The sequence below is a fragment of the Gorilla gorilla genome, chromosome 7, assembly GCF_029281585.2.
Source record: "Gorilla gorilla gorilla isolate KB3781 chromosome 7, NHGRI_mGorGor1-v2.1_pri, whole genome shotgun sequence".
NCBI classification, from domain to species: Eukaryota; Metazoa; Chordata; class Mammalia; order Primates; family Hominidae; genus Gorilla; species Gorilla gorilla.
The window spans coordinates 11,192,413-11,209,109 of record NC_073231.2 but is presented as its reverse complement, the minus strand read 5'-3'; the positions used below and the strand labels follow the sequence as shown (position 1 = coordinate 11,209,109).

General features: G+C 48.9%; 1 protein-coding gene across 1 annotated transcript in view; it reads left to right on the top strand.

Moving 5' to 3' along the window:
* XKR5 (XK related 5) overlaps window positions 1-16,697 on the top strand; it is a 27,247-nt gene extending 10,550 nt beyond the window's left edge. The window contains exons 4-7 of the mRNA XM_004046587.5: window positions 1,259-1,468; window positions 2,950-3,119; window positions 8,942-9,053; window positions 12,535-16,697. Coding sequence (XP_004046635.3) covers window positions 1,259-1,468; window positions 2,950-3,119; window positions 8,942-9,053; window positions 12,535-13,676 — 1,634 coding nt within the window. The 3' untranslated portion in view covers window positions 13,677-16,697. The remainder of the gene's footprint in view (window positions 1-1,258; window positions 1,469-2,949; window positions 3,120-8,941; window positions 9,054-12,534) is intronic.

The following is a 16,697-nucleotide window of genomic DNA, read 5'->3' as shown; positions in this document are numbered from 1 at the left end:
TTTACAGAGAGTTGGCTCCCTTCTTTCTTAAGGGTCATGTTCTAAAGTCAGCCCATAAGATAGAAATTGCCCATAATCAAAATTATCCTCAAAATGCCTTGGAAAGACTGCCTTTCCATAAACTCACTGCACATGTTTTTCTTGTGTCTTTAATCATTAGAATAATTCTTGGCCGGGCACAAGGCTCACACCTGTAGTCCCAGCACTTTGGGAAGCTGAGGTGGGTGGATTGCTTGAGCCCAGGAGCTCAAGACCAGCCGGGCAAAAACCCATCTCTACCAAAAAATACAAAAATTAGCCAGGCATGGTGGCATGCAGTTGCAGTCCCAGCTATTCAAGAGGCTGAGGTGGTAGCATCACTTGAGGCCAGGAGTTTGAGGCTGCAGTGAGTCATGATTGCACCACTGCATTCCAGTCCAGGTGACACAGTGAGACCCTGTCTCAAAATAATAATAATAATAATTCTTAACAGAGCCAGAGGCTTATACCTTCAAAGCCATGTGGAAACTGAGAACAACTCAGGCCCCAGCAACATTTGTCTCCAGCTCCCACTCATTTCAGGCCATTCACATTCTCATTATGTCTCTCCCTGTTTCTCTCAGTTGCTTCTTGTTTCCCTCTCCCTCTCCCTCCTGCTATCCCCTTTTCTCCCCTCCCCTTCCCCCACTTCTCTCCCTCCCCACCTCTCCCCTTCCATCTTCATCTCTCCCTTCCTCTTTGCTGAGTGTCCACAATTGCATAAGCATAAATTAAATGCTTCACATATATGCCTGCACTGTCCTTCCATCCATCTTTATCAAAGAGCCTGACACCATTTGATGTTTTCATTCTTTTATTAAACCTCCTTCATATGGATAAAACAGCAAAGTACATCTGGGGTAGAACCATGTTCAGAGCCTTGTAGAATCAGCTTTGTTATATACAGAGGACTTAGAGGATCAGGAGCTGGGATGTTTTTCTTAAAGGGCGTAGAAAGGAAGAGTCCAGCCCATTTGCTGGGAAGAGCATTTAGTACATTGAGCAGTGGAAATATTTCCTGCATATCCCCATTTCTTCCTGAATATAGACATGTGCATTTGGACATAGAGTTGTTATGTTACCTACTGGTCAAAGTGGTGGGTTAGTGATACTCTCTGTGCAGCCAGGCTTTAACAAGAGGTTACACATCCCCTTAAAGAAATGCCTTGAGTGAATCTTCACAAGGTACTGTTACTTCGGAATCTTCAGAGCATACCACATCTTTCTGCTTCCCTTGCAGGGGTGAGCACCCTGTTTTCCTGGTCCTCACTCTCCTGGGCACTGGTGTCCTACACTCGCTTCATGGGCTTCATGAAGCCAGGCCACCTGGCCATGCCATGGGCCGCCCTCTTCTGCCAGCAGCTCTGGAGGATGGGCATGTTGGGAACCCGCGTGATGAGTCTGGTTCTGTTCTACAAAGCCTACCACTTTTGGGTTTTTGTGGTTGCAGGTGAGCTGAGCTAATGATCTGGTCATATGTTGCTGCATAACCAACCAACCCAGAAATGAAGGTCTCAAGAATAACTACGTATGATCCTCAATCCCAGGCCTGAAGGCTGACTGGGATCTCTACTGAATGGATCTTGCTTGGGTGGCCTCAGAGATGGCAATGGGGTAGCAGGTGTTCAGATTCATAAAGAGCCTTGAGAGGAATTAGCAGCTGAGAATTCCAATGGCAAGGAACTGGAAACTGCTAGTCTTCTATAAAACCAGGCTCAGAACTGGCTCAGCATTGCTTCTGCTGTATTCTGCCAGTCAAAGCAAGCACAACCAGCCCAGATTCAAGAGCATGGAGGACTAGACTGCAGCTCCTGATGAGTACACATCCAGAGCAGGAAGGAACGTGTGCTGGCTGTCTTGGGAGATACTCTGCCATAGCTTAGACATCCCAGCCCTCAACACTCCCAGCTAAATCTGGAGCAGAGAACTTCTCAGGAGACTGTTCTGTGTTACAGGCCAAAATCTTTTATGTAGAAAAACTGTCACTGAAACAGGAGGGAGGTACAAGGTCCCACCTGCCTCACCTGATATAAAAATATACAGTCTATATGTCATACTGCACATAGCTTCCAAAAGTGCACCATTTCCTTTGAATGCTGAATCTTGGACATGTCCTCTGCTGCAAATAGGACAGCTCCACTAAATCCAAACCCTCCCTCCTCCCTCAGTCTAGGCACACACAATATGAATGGCAATGACAGAGAGTCTATCTGGCTCTGGAGATTCCCTGAATAGGGCCTGTGTGTCCCTGCCAAGGAGAGCTGTCATCTCTGGTCATCAGTGAATATACTCTGCAAGAAGGAACAGTCTACTCTTGTTTTAAGAGAATTGGAGACATTAAGAAATATTTGCCCCTTGGGCCTAGAGCAAACATTAAATACAGTTACTGGCCAAAAAGATAATTTTTTTGAAAAAAAGAACTGTGCTCCTAAAGAGAGATTAGCTATTTTGTTATTCTTTTTTAAAAAAATTCAGCTTGAAATCCAAAATGATTTATTCGTCTTAAAATATGGGAATAAAAATTAAAGCTGCACCACATAGAGTTCTTTCCTTTGCATATGGAGGTTTTTAGCTCTTGTAACAATTTTAAAATAATTGGCAGTCAGTTTTATAACTGCCCCTTTAAACACTTTCTGGAATAAAAAGGGCATAGGTATACAATATTTGGCAAGTGTTATTGAAGCTAGTCTTTCTTCTGTCATATCCAAATTAGGTCAGATACACTTTATAAGGATAAAATGGGATAATACATGCAAAGATAAACTGTGTTGGTTTTCTATCCCCCTCAAATCTCTTCTGGGTTTTGATGTCTCTTCGTGGATGCTGAGTCAAATGTGGTCGGAGAGCCTTCCAGCCCCTGGTCTCTGTGTCCTTGCCTGTCCCCCCATCTCCTTGCATGGACCCTGACTTCTGCACCCGGCTTCTCTGCAGGTGCCCACTGGCTGGTGATGACATTCTGGCTTGTCGCCCAGCAGAGTGACATCATGGACAGCACCTGCCACTGGAGGCTGTTCAACCTGCTCGTGGGGGCCGTGTACATCCTCTGCTACCTCAGCTTCTGGGACAGCCCTTCTAGAAATAGGATGGTCACGTTCTACATGGCAAGTGGCACTTTTCTTTATCCTAACTTTTACAGTGTATACATCAAGTGGGGTGTGTGTGGGTATGTGTGGGGTGTGTGTGTGTGCACCAATGCACACCTATCTATTGAAAAGGAATAGCTTAGTTTAAGAAAAATTCTTAAAGAAATTATAGTCTTGAACAGAGATGACAGGCTTTGAAAATAGTAACCCAACCTCCAGTTGTGGCCCTGCATTCAATGTGGCAACAACTGAGGCATATTTGGTGATGTCTTCTCTACATCAGCCCACCTGCTGAATATCATTACAGTTCAACTGTATAATATCATATACTCAATGTCTCTGTTAATCAACTCCATTTTTATTAGGGGTTTATGATTAAGATCCAGGCATGGCCCTGGAGAGTATCAGAAACACAAAAGTGGCCTAATACTTCTTCAGATTGCTTTGAGTCCAGTAGAGATTTCTTCATATTTAAAGAACTTATAATATTTGGTAAGTAAGTAGACACCCAAATAACCAAAATCAGACAGAATGTAGCTAGATGCCAAGAGAGAAAAAAATGTCTGGGACTCATAGGCGTAGCTGCCAGCGTCACCTCTCGTCGGGATGACCACAGACACTTTTGGCTGGACAGTGGAGGTTGAGCTGGATTATAATGGGCAAAGGAGAGAAAATACAATCACCTTGGTGGGGGCATGGGTTTTAGAGTCAGAAAAAACTTGCACTGGAGCCCAGCTCTGCTGACTGCTACCACCAGCTGGCTTCAGCCAAGAATTTAAACTGTCTGAACCTACTTTTTCATGCACACACTAGCAATAAGTCACCGCCCTCTCAGTGTTCCTGTGAAGATTAAACAAGATCTACATACTCTTCAGGGTTCCTGTAAAGACCAAATAAAATAATATACATAAGTAGCTGGCACAAAATAACCCATTAATTGAGGCCATTATTCATATGAAAAGGTGAGACTTCTGTGGGGGGAGTCAGGCATTCCAGGGTAGAGACCTGGGTGAAGGTAAAGGCAGGATGCAGCTCCCGTCCAGGAAAGGGAAGCGTCCTAGACACCTGCTGATTTTAGGACCCATATGCACAGTGACCCCACAGGCTATGGAGCCAGGCAGAGCTCACAGGACTTGCGATGTTGGACACATTACTGAGCCTCACCAACCTCAGCGTCCACATCTGAACACCGAGCATAACAGCGTGTGTGTTGTAGATAGGTTCACGTGTGGCAGGGCCCAGGTCATGCATGAGCAGCCTCCCAACCAACATGATCCCCAAGTGAACAAAGTGGAATATTGACTTTCTCATCCAATTTGCTGAAGTGGCTTATTCATAGGTGGACACCCCGTCTGCCAATGCCCAGATAAGCAGGAGCTCAATAAGGAGGAGTCTGACACCTGACACCTTGTTTGCTTGCATTTGTCACACTCACACCTCAGTTGCCGTGTCATCTCCCAGGAGTTTGAGGGCTGTTAGAGAAGGAAAGAAAGCAAATCCTTCATTCTTCCCAGCCATCTCATACAGTCACTAGATCACTGAGTCAAGAGTGATTAAATAGGAAAAGCAGAAATCAGACACCATTACATTTGGAGTGAGATCTACCACAGTGGCACGAGTGTCCTTACCTCTCTCCCTGTGCACAGACCCATCCAGGCCGGGCAGTCCTAGCCCGGGGGCTTGGATCCCTACAGCATGTGATGGGGAACATGGGCTTTAGGCCTTGCTGCCCAACCAGCTAGGGCTTGATGCCAGGATCCTTCGGTTCTGAACTGTATGAGAGTCGCCGGGGCTCCCCCTGCCCCCACACCCAGTTTTTGCATCTCTGAAATGGTTGTTGCTATGATTGATAAGGTGATGGATAGAAAGCCAAGAGCCTGGTGCCTGGCACAGGTAGACAGATGTAGATGCTCTGAAAGATAAATAAATAATTTACAATAAATGAAACAGACATCGGGGGCAAGAAAGCAGAGAAAGAAGGAAAGGAGGAAGGAAGGAAGGAGGGAGGGAGGGAGGGAGGGAAGGAAGGAAGGAAGGAAGGAAGGAAAGGAAGGTAGGGAAGAGGAAGCAAGGTAGGGAAGAGGAAGGAAGTGAAGGGTAAAGATAGCCAATATCACCATAAAGAGGTGAAATAACACATAACTCCCAGGATAACCTATTAAACTCCTGACATTTCAAGAGTGTCTTCCAGTCACATTCTGAGGTGGGGCTGCAATCATGAAACTGAAGAAAAGGCGGAGATGACAGGTGGACATGCTCACCTCGCACTTCACCACGCACACTGCCCAGACCTGAGTCTGGGCCCCTCCCTGTGCCAGGCAGTGTTGGGCAGCCCTGGCTCCGTGGCATGGGCCATTCAGAGTGTGAGGCAGCCTCTCCCACTGTTCCTCAACACCCCCAGCTAATCTCCACTGATCCAATGTGGCTGAGTGGCCAGCACCTGAAACCAGTGCCTCTGGGCAGGTTAGCGATGCCCAGACTGTGATCTTGGAAGCCTGAGGCCACAATGCAGTGGACACACTGGGGCGCCACTCCCTGAGAGGTGCACCCTGCTGGCACAGACCCGTGCTGCCATCCGAAATCATTACCTTCTACAGAGGGTGCCGGGACCCATGCAGCCCCAGCCCTCGAGACAGCAGCTCACACAGGAAAGAGGCTGCCAGACCCCAGGCCCTGGATGGGCCCCAGAAGAAGCTGCAATTCCTGTCTGGAAGCCCCAGCCTTGGGCAGCGTAACCCAGGGCCAACCCAAGCATCGCTCAGCTATGTTGAGCCTATTCCTGGGCCACTGGAGAATGTACCACCCCACATCCCTTCAAGAAGGAACATAAGGTGTTTTGTTTTTGCTTTTGTTTTTCTGAGACAGAGCTTGCCCTGTTGCCCAGGCTGGAATGCAGCAGTGCCATCACGGCTCACTGCAGCCTCGACTTTCTAGGCTCAAGTGATCCTCCCACCTCAGCCTCCCGAGTCACTGGGATCACGGGTGCATACCACCATACCTGGTTAATTTTTATACTTTTTCATAGGGCCCTTAACCAACAGGCCACCACCTGGCAGGGGTTCAGAGGTTTCTGCTGGAAGGGTCTGGCAGGGGCTGGGGGCTGGGGGCCTCCAGTGCAGCTGGGCCTCAGCCCTGCTGGTTGTCAGTGGCACTCAGGGGAGTTTTTCTAAAGTGGCGATTCCCAGGCTCCCCCTCAGAGATTCTGTCTCCGTAGGTCTGAGTGCAACCTGGGAATCCGTGTCTGGAGACAGCCACAGGTGACACTATGACCGGCCTAGCTCAGGAGCTACTCACCTGTCCTCACCTCCTGCTCAGAGGCGGAAGCCTGCCTCTTGATCACTTCCCAGTGTAATGTAAGACCCGGTCTCACTTCTTTCACCCGTTATGGGTTTATTCACATCAACACACATTGAGCTTCCTCCTGTGCTGAAAATGGAGTTAGACACCACAGTGTGAGAGGGTCATGTCTCAGTGGCCACAAAGACATAAGCAAATCCATGCAGCCACTGTGATCAGAGAAGTGACGCTATCAAAACCCTACAGGACACAAGAGGCAGAGCCTGGGAAAGTCAGGGAAGGGTTTACAGAGGGGACCTGCATGAGGTGCTATGTGGTGAGCAAGGTTCACCTGAAGAAAAGGTGTGGAGGGCGCTAGAACGTTTCAGGCAAAGCTGCAGAAGTAATGGAAAGACCCTGGAGTGTCTGGAAATCCACAGTAAAGTGAGTGCACACAGCGTCAGAGGGGAAAAAAAGCCCTGCGCTAGTTAAAAGCAATGAAAACAGATTGCACTGAGTCTATCGCCATAGGGAAGAGCCCTGCACGAACTGAACCCACCTTCAAGTTGTGCAGAGGTGACAGGGCTTAAAAAGGAGAAAAAGGGAGGAAGGAGGAGGAACATCTGGGGACTTGGGCAGAAACAGGGAAGTGGAAATTCACAAAAAGCAGGAAAGTGGGATCGTAAATGTGAGTGTGCCATCTGCGTTTGTTCATTGGCGCTTGTCACTTGCTGGGAGCAGAAACAAATTTCTCATTTCTTTATGACAGGAGGCAGGAGTCAGTCCTGTTAGGGCAATGCACCCACCAGGCTTGGAGTTTGTATTTGAATAGATGGCTCTTGGGTACTTGAGGAGACAGTTCTGGGTAATAGAAGATGTATATCTCAGAGCGCAGCAAAATGATTTGCAACTGCAAGCTTTCTAAAGTAACTGCTCAGAAAGGAAGTCCAGGGTCCTATCCGCCCAGCACCAAGTTTTGGCTGGAACAAACAGTACCTTCTCCTGGCAGCACTGCGCTTTCTTAGGCAGGAACTTAAAGGAGACTGAGGTCAGCGTCGTAGGGGTGAGGCCTTGAGCTGCTGGAAACTCGGTCAGTGTTTGTTCAAGTCTCTCGGTGTGGGGAGGTAAGGGGAATCATATGTGCTGAGTCTGGAGTTCTCGTTGGCCAGGGTTGAAAACTCATGGAAAAGAAGGCTCAGAGAAGGCTGACTGGAGTTTGGTTGAGGAAAGACTGTTTGTCAGTGGAATGTCGTTTGGAGAGAGCATGCTGGAAGATGACCCCAGAAAGGAAAACTTGGGCTAAGTGGCAAACAGGACCATCTGCTCTGTTGAGAAGTAGGGACTGGATCCTGAAGTTAAGGTGGGGCTGTTTCAAGGTGCATCGGGGAGGAATGGCAAGGTGCAATCTCTGGGTGAAGTGGGTCACCCTGACATTGGTGTGGAGGAGAGATTTCAGAGAGAATGAAGATAGGGGTTGCCTAGACAGGAGGCATGGGGCCAGAACCACGAAAATGGCTGGAAAGACAGGATGCAGGTGATGGAATTGGGACAAACTTAAGAATCTGAACCACCAGAACCACACAGCTGAGGAGTGGGGAGAGAAAGATGCCTTCTGTACTGGCTGCTGGCCAAGGCATTTAGGACAGAAACCCTGCCCATTGCACCCAGAGGGACTGGGAGAATGGACGTTCCTAGGATTATGAAGCAGCTCCTCATAATTTTTTTTTTTATTTCTCTCCTTATTTGAATTTTTGAGAGTGAAAAACGAAGCCAATGAATAACCTGGCAAATCTTTTGAAGAGTTTTAGCAAATCAGTATATAATTTAAGTGTTATTTTTAAATAAATAACACACACAGTATTTAAATATATCGTCTTTGAATTATGTCGTTTGTTTACTTATTTTAATGAAGACGTATATTTTTATATTTAAAAATTGGAAAGCAAAGTTAATAAGCTGACCCAGATGGGCGTACAAAGAGCCTTCTGGACCATCTGCCATTTTGACCAGCTGCAGCCACGGGGACAGGCTCCTTTGTCAGCCTGCGAGCTCCCGTCTCCGGCTGCCACCTGGTGGCCGCAAAGCAATTATTTTAAGGAAACAAAATCCTAAAGTTGTTAGAAAGTTTGTGACCCTAGCTCCCTGGAATTCAGTGGCATCATGAGCTCTGCAGCTATCTTTAATTGTAACACTAATGAGTGCCTGCAGTTAGTGTGTGTGAGGATGGAGAAATATGCAAAGTAGAAAATAAAAGTCTCCTCTCAGCCCACACTGACTCTCTAAAGGCAGCCCCACAGCCATTTGAGGGATGCCCTTACATTTCCTGGGCCTTTATGATTCTGTAGACACTTTAATGAGCCACCCTGAGAACACGGTGGCTCTCTCTTTGCCAGAGAAGGTCTCAGTGGGACATAGCCCTGCTCCTCGGTAGTCCCCAGCAGCCTGGAGTCTCCAGCGGGCACTCAGGATGGAGGGGAGGGGGAGCCGCTGCAGACTCACGGGACGGGGGTCCCTAGGCAGTGTGCACCTGACGAGGTGTGGTGCCTCTGTCCTGGGTCCCGCAGGTCATGCTGTTGGAGAACATCATCCTGCTGCTGTTGGCCACTGACTTTCTCCAGGGGGCATCGTGGACCAGCCTGCAGACCATAGCTGGGGTCCTGTCTGGATTTCTGATTGGTAAGTCCCAATGTCACCTTCTTCTCTGCATCCCCTCCCCAACGTATTTTTTTTTTTTTTTTACAATGGGCTCAAAGGGCAGGAAACTGAGTTCAGATGTGGTTAACTGGAGACCAAGGAACCAGGCTCACTGCGATGTGGGTGGCAGAGCCATCCCCATCAGAGCATGAGATACTGAGCTCAGCCTCATCTGCCTTGCTTGACTGTGCTCGGAACCTCAAGCAAAGCTGGGGCTATCCCTCTCTACCCCAAAGCCCCCGTCCTCCCCGGAGCTTCCTGCAGGGTTGAGGACGTGACTTCCCTCTCCCCTCCCACCTAGGGGAGCTCCTCGCATCTTCCTGACATGGCACACCCTGCAGCCCATAGACAAGCACCCCGGGAAGTGGGTGCCCTAGCAGAGGAGGAGAGGAAGGTGAGGCACAGAGGAGGTTGAGTCCCCGAAAGATCCAATGGTTTGTAACAGATAGAGCTGAGATTCAAGCCCAGCTCCAGTGCAGGCCTGAGCACAGGCCTGAGCACAGGCCTGGCACTGTCATCAGCCGTGTTTTATGAATGCATGGCCCCAAGTTCTGTGTCGTACCCACGGTGATGACCTCGCTTCCCAGATTGGCATGAGTTTCGCAGGGATTCTGCCCCCCACTTGAAAGGTGCGAACACGAGCCTCCTCTCCCAGCACAGCAGGCTTCCACCACTGTCACTCTCAGGCCTGCAGTGGGACCGTCAAAGCGAGCACCTGCACCTCTCACGTGGGGCCTCGTGCTTCTGCAACATGGGCCAGGACAGAGATTCCCCAGTCCTCTGCAAAACTCCTGCCCTCACTCCAGAGCCTGCTCTCTGTCACCCACACCCTGAAGAGGTGCTTGGAAGTGGCCTCGGGTTCTTTTCTTGCTCACAGCAGCCGGGGGTTGGATGTGGCCTGTGTGAGTGGCCTGGACCTGGGAAAGGAATGACCTGGACACAAAGCACTTAGTGAGATGCAGGGGCTGTTCATGGGTCAGAGAAATGTCATACACTGTGGCCTCGTAACAAGCATTTGAGAGCCACAGACCACCCTGGGTTTCAGCTCTGTTCTTCTTCATAAGACGTCACGGGTCCTCACTTCTTCCAGCTTCAGGTAGCTGAGACAACCCCTTCTTTTTCAAATCAAACTTTTTAGACAATAGTAGTTTTAAGAAATAATACAGAGCTCCCCGTACCCATCACCAGGTTTTCCCCCAGTGGTAACATCTCGCAAAACGGTGGCACAACATCACAGCCAGGATCTCAAAGTAGTACATCGAGGTGCAGGGAGAACCCTTCCATCACCACGAGGACCCTTCATGTGGCCCCCTTCCTCTCAGCCCTGCCACCTCCTTCCCTCCTGGCAACCATTATTCTGTTCTGCGTTTCTATTATTCTATCACTTGGAGAATGCATTGTGAAAGTACCACACAGTGTGTGCCCCCTGGGGATCGGTCTTGTTCACTTGGCAGAGCTCTCCGGAGAGCCTCCCGGGTTGCTCCTTGCTTTTGATGGCTGAGTCGCATCCCATGGTTTGGACGGACGACAGCTTGTTTCATCGTCAACCCATGGACGGGCATCTGGTTCATCCTTTTTAAAATAATCATTTGAATCGCAGAGCATTGATTTCTAAGCTGTGTGTGTGGATAAATGGCCTACGGGAAACTGAGGACATCGGGCTGCCCGGGTGAGAAGCACCACTCTCACCACATTGCATCGTGCTCTGGGTGTTCCTGGCATATTTCAAGCAATCCTTCCTTCAGGGAGGGGCCATGTGATACTTGGAATGAAGGGGCCTTGCCGGCCGGGAGGTCTAACAACTCATCTGGATTTTCCAGTTCACGGGAGGTATAGCTGAGTCCTGGGGGCACAGTGTGGTGGGAGGGAAAATGTCCCCTCATCTACTCTCTGGATTTTAACACTGACTCAAAAAAGATGTCCTACACCACTCCGAAAACCTGTCACACTCCTGGGAGTGGACACCTGGTTTCCTTCCAGTTCCACTCCAGTGAGAAGACATTTTCACAGCCAGTATGCTGGCCCACGGCACAGCAGGAGGGCAGTGAGTAGGGAGTCCATAGCCATGGGCAGTGAGTAGGGAGCCCATAACCACGGGCAGCACCCAGCACCCAGGTGGCCGCCGGCTCAGAGCCTTGTCTGCCACTCCTCCTCCGGCCTCTGATGGAGCTGCCAAAACCCTGACTGCCAGGCGACCCTTGGGAATCCTCGGCAGGAAGATCAAACACAAATAGTACTCCAAGGAGCACAAGCTTGCATCCAGACTCCTCCCCTTTTCCTTCCATCCTGGGACCAATATTCACTGAGTACCAACTGTGTGCCAGCCTGGGGAGGCCACCAAGAACCCCCAAACCACATGGCCTCTGGAAAGTCTGTGTTCACTGAATAAGTGTGCCCAGGACTTCTGTGATCAGGGGCCTTTGTTCATCTTTCCTGGCCTTGGGTGGCTGCTTGTAAAAGAAGGGTGACAATATGTCCCTCACCAGGTTGTGAGAATTCAAAACAGTGCAGAAATTGGCTGAGCAGGACCTACTGCAGAGGTGGCACTGAACATGGAGAAAGTCCACCTCCCTTTCCCAGGTTTGAGCCTGGCCACTAACCAGCTGCTTGATCTGGGTCTCCCAGTCCCCCAAGACACAAGAGAGGATTTGGGGCTGGGGGTGTCCTTCAGGCAGTCTTTCTAGCTCTGTCATGCTGCAATCTCCTGGCCTTCTCAGGCATTACTTCAGGTTTTGTGCTGTTTATAATGAGCACCCTGAAACCAGGCACTTTATCCAGTACAACAGGAAACTGGAAATAACGTGGGAGGCTTACTGGAATGCTCTGTTAAAGAAATTATTGCAGCAGTCAACACTTCTGATCAAAATAAATTAAACTGACAACAATGTGATTAAGATGTTTATGCACAAAGGAAGTGTTGTTGTTGTTCATGGAAATTCCTTGATATGGCGTTTTTGATGAATCTGATTAACCTCTGTTTAGGTCTTACTTGTTTTTGAGGTTATTTCTTATGCCCTCCCTTCCCCCAGCTTTGTAACCCATCAACCACTGCATTGACAGTCAAATTTGCAGTGTATGGTCCAGTTACTTGAAAGTAGAATGCTTATTTCTACCAAACATTTTGTACCTGTGTGTACACACACACACACATGCATGAATGCACACTCACATGCACACACATGTAGATGACTGAACTGGAGCTGCCCTCAAGACAAAAGCATAGAATCAATCGGATTTAAGCCTTGTTATTCATGTTTAACTTTAGAAACATTTACAGCTTACAGAAGCTGGAACCTACTTAAATTCCCCCGAAATATCCAGTTCTGAGTCTCCAACAAGAGTCCTATTTTGGATCCCAAATTACCTTCGTCTACACAAAAGGGCCAGAACCTGAAACTGCACACCAGAGGGAGGATGCAGACTTCAAAGAACATAACCTTGTGGTCTTTTTGTTCTTTTTCAGGCAGTGTCTCACTGGTAATTTATTACAGCCTGCTGCATCCAAAATCCACAGACATCTGGCAGGGCTGCCTAAGGAAGTCCTGTGGCATTGCAGGAGGTGATAAAACAGAGAAAAGAGCTTCTCCCCGGGCCACGGATCTAGTTGGGAAGAGAACCGAGAGCTCAGGCTCATGCCAAGGGGCAAGTTATGAGCTAACCATTTTAGGGAAGCCCCCTACCCCTGAGCAGGTCCCCCCAGAGGCGGGGCTGGGGACCCAGGTTGCTGTGGAGGACTCTTTCCTCAGTCATCACCACTGGCTGTGGGTGAAACTTGCCCTAAAAACAGGAAATGTGTCTAAGATCAATGCCGCCTTTGGAGATGACAGTCCTGTCTATTGTCCACCTGCATGGGGGTTGAGTCAACAGGACTACCTGCAGAGAAAGGCCTTGTCTGCCCAGCGAGAGCTCCCATCCTCATCCCGTCACCCCTCAACCTTAGAGAACAGCTCTGCGTTTGAAGGTATCCCTAAAGCAGAGGCCGACCCATTGGAAACCTCAAGTTACGTATCTTTTGCCAGCGATCAGCAGGATGAAGCACCTACCCAGAACCCAGCAGCCACGCAGGGGGAAGGCACCCCAAAGGAAGGAGCTGACACTGTTTCTGGGACACAGGGGAAGGGGACAGGTGGGCAGCAGAGAGGAGGGGAAGGACAGCAGAGTTCCACGTTGTACTTCAGCGCCACTGCAGAAGTGGCCACATCCTCACAACAAGAAGGCAGCCCAGCTACTCTGCAAACGGCCCACTCTGGAAGGAGGCTGGGAAAGAGCAGCCCTGCCCAGCCTGCATCGCCCCACCCAGTGGGCTTGGCGCCCTTCCCCGCCACCATGGCCGACATTAGCCCCATCCTAGGCACAGGCCCATGTGGAGGCTTCTGCCCCAGTGCAGGCTTCCCTGGAAGAACCCTCAGTATCTCAGAGCTAGAGGAGCCGCTGCAGCCCACAAGGGAGCTAAGTCACCATGCAGCTGTTGGTGTGTGGATGTCATTGCCACAGATGAGGACTGCCCATGAGCCCTGCCTCACGTCCACCCCTAAGTCTGAGTCTATCCAAACGGACTGCAGCTGCAGCGAACAGATGAAGCAAGAGCCGAGTTTTTTCATCTGACCACAGTCATGGTGGGATAAGACAACAGGCTGACAAACCAAGCTGGCCATTTGGTACAGTGAGAAAGGAAATCCCACTTCTGACACCTGTGTCCTTGGGCACATCACTGTCACCTCTGAATCTCCATCTGCATCCCTGAAAAATGAGGAAACAGGGCTGGATGATTTTGCAGGTCCAATGCAAACATCACAGACCCCACCCATGCATAGGAGAGACTCTAACATACTTTAGAGGAGGAGAAAGAGATTCCAGTCAAAATTGTCTGCTACCTTTTATGAGCTGTAGGTTCCCTTATTTTATCTTTTTGCTGTGGCTTCTAGGAAACACAAAGGTAAAACCCAGATTCCTATTTTATTTGAGGTTCTTGTTACAATTAGCTTTGCCTCACATTTAGCGGTTATGAATCTCATTTTAATGTATTCTAACTGTATTATGTTATGAAATCTCTTGGTAAGATAATTTGCATGCTTTCTGGGAGTAGATAAGGCCTGCGTGCTTGTAATAACTAACATAACTGAAAGTGCAAATGTCATTCTAAGATTCCCATATCTTTTGGTTAGGGGACAATATTAGAGCTTTTAAAAAGGAAGGGTAGACTCACTTAGCTCAGCCTCACCCATGCTAAGGGCACATGCACACATTTTCTGCAATTCACTCTCAGACCATCAGCATCCTCCTGGCCAGCTGCATAAATGTATTTTTCTGTGAAATGTGCAGCTCCCCTTTATGCAGGCTGGCCAGCCAGGAGTTCCCTTCCAGCTCCCACTGCTGCTTTCCACCCCATCTCCTTTATCTCCAAGCTTTGTTCCCACTTCCATTCGATGTGAGACACTATCCATGATTTAAGTCTATCCAAAAAGAAGGGAGCAAACGTCCATTCCTCTCGCACTCTCCTTCTCTCTGACTCCTCCACTCTAAAGTGTTCTTTGTGTCTAGGTATTTCCATCATTTCTTTAAGCCTTCCTTTGTAGCTGATTAAGGAAGTCCAGTCATAAACCATCAAAGAGAAAGGCACACAGAGAGCTGGATGCTATTTAGGGATGGGTATTTTTGTTTTGTTTTGTTTCATTTCATTTGTTTATTTGTTGAGACAGGGCCTCTCTGTCACCCAGGCTGGAGTGCAGTGGCATGATCATGGCTCACTGCAGCCTCAACCTCCAGGGCTTAAGCAATCCTCTCACCTCAGCCTCTCGAGTAGCTGGGACTACGGGCAGGTGGGCACCATGCCTGGCTACTTTTTTGTATTTTTTGTAGAGACAGGTTCTTGCCAGGTTGCTCAGGCTGGTCTCCAACTCCTGAGCTCAAGTGATCTGCCCACCTCGGCCTCCCAAAGTGCTGGGATTACAGGCGTGAGCCACCGTGCCCAGCCAGAATGGGTAGTTTTTATTCTCTCCGAACACTTTTGGATTAGGGTACAATATTAGAGCTCTAAAAAGGAATAGTAGAATAACTTAGCTCAGCCTGACACATACTAAGGGCACGTGCAGACACTTTCTGCAATAAGCTCTCAGACCATCAGCATCCTCGTGGCCAGCCACATAAGCCAATCAGGGATGGCAGACAAGTGGCTACAAACTTTCCATACAACAGGAGAAGATAACGAGACTTTGGGTCGGATGCAGGGGCTCACACCAGTAATCCCAGCACTTTGAGAGGCTGAGGCGGGAAGATCACTTGAGGCCAGAAGTTCGAGACCAGCCTGGGCAATGTAGTGAGACCCCATCACTACTAAAAATACATAAATTATCCTGGTGTGGTGGCACACACCTGTAGTCCCAGCTACTCGAGAGGTTGAGGCACGAGAATCAGTTGAACTGGGAGGCGGAGGTTGCAGTGAGCTGAGATCGTACCATGGCACTCCAGCCTGGGCAACAGAGCAAGACTCTATCTAAAAAAAAAGTTTGTTAATAGAACAAAACCATTCACAGTTCCATTCACTGTGCTATGCCAGCATCTCAGTCCTTCCTCCATGCAGTCTCTCGCCCAGCCAGGTGAGAGCATAAGCATCTTCCCTGAGTCCTCACCAACCCTCCCAATTTGTCCTCCAAGACTCCACTCAAACATCTCCTCTTGGTGCCTTCCTGGGCCCTCCCCAGCTCCAGCTCTCCCAGACCTACCCTCTGTCCCCAGGTTGTGCTCCACTGCCCTTTGCCCTCTGGTGACCTCTTCCTAAACTTGAAGCCCTGCCTCCCTGAAGGCTAATTAAGGGTTGCAGCCCTCATTCTAGGCTAACTCCAAGGTCCAGCAGAGTGTACAGCAAAAGTAGGCGTTAGGGCATTCAACAGCATGAATTCACTAACAAGCGGGGCTGTGGGCATGAATTTCAGCTTGAGTGCATATCCTGGATCAACCGCATTTGTGTTATGGGGTAAAAGTAAGGGTGGGATATAGGGAATGTGCTCATTCTTTTCAAACTTTCTAGCCCTTGAATAGCCTGGAAAGCTAGAAATACTCTTCATTCATTCATTCATTTAAGGAATATTAGTTGAGTATGACAGGCACTGAGTATGCAGAAATCAAGGCATGTACTTGCTGTTCGAGGCCCCGTGGACCAACATCGGCTTCTCAGATGGCTTCCTCACTTCATGCCTCCAGAAAGCATATTGCCCGGTGATGAAAAGGATCAGAAAATATACATTATATTTATTAGAGAAGACTAATAAATGGACACTTAATTCAAAAATGCCTGCTGAGCACCTATCAAATGCTAGTCATTAGGATCACAGAGCTACACAGAAGAAATGTGACAGGTGCCCATGGCGTCAGTGGGAGAAGCAGGTGAGAGCTTTATGGAGTCCCCTCTGAGACGGCTGCAGGAACCCACAGCAGGTCAGCTTAACAAGGACATGATTGTCATCTTCAGGGACCTGACACTGTTCTGTAGGGAGAGATTCTATTTTCTTCCTGCAGTTTCTTATGAGCCATGAAGAAACTCCTTAGGGCTCCAGACAGGTTCTTTAAGACAGAGTTACCCAAAGGTGGACAAGGCTTTCCCTGCAGACAAGTGCATAAAGCCAGAAC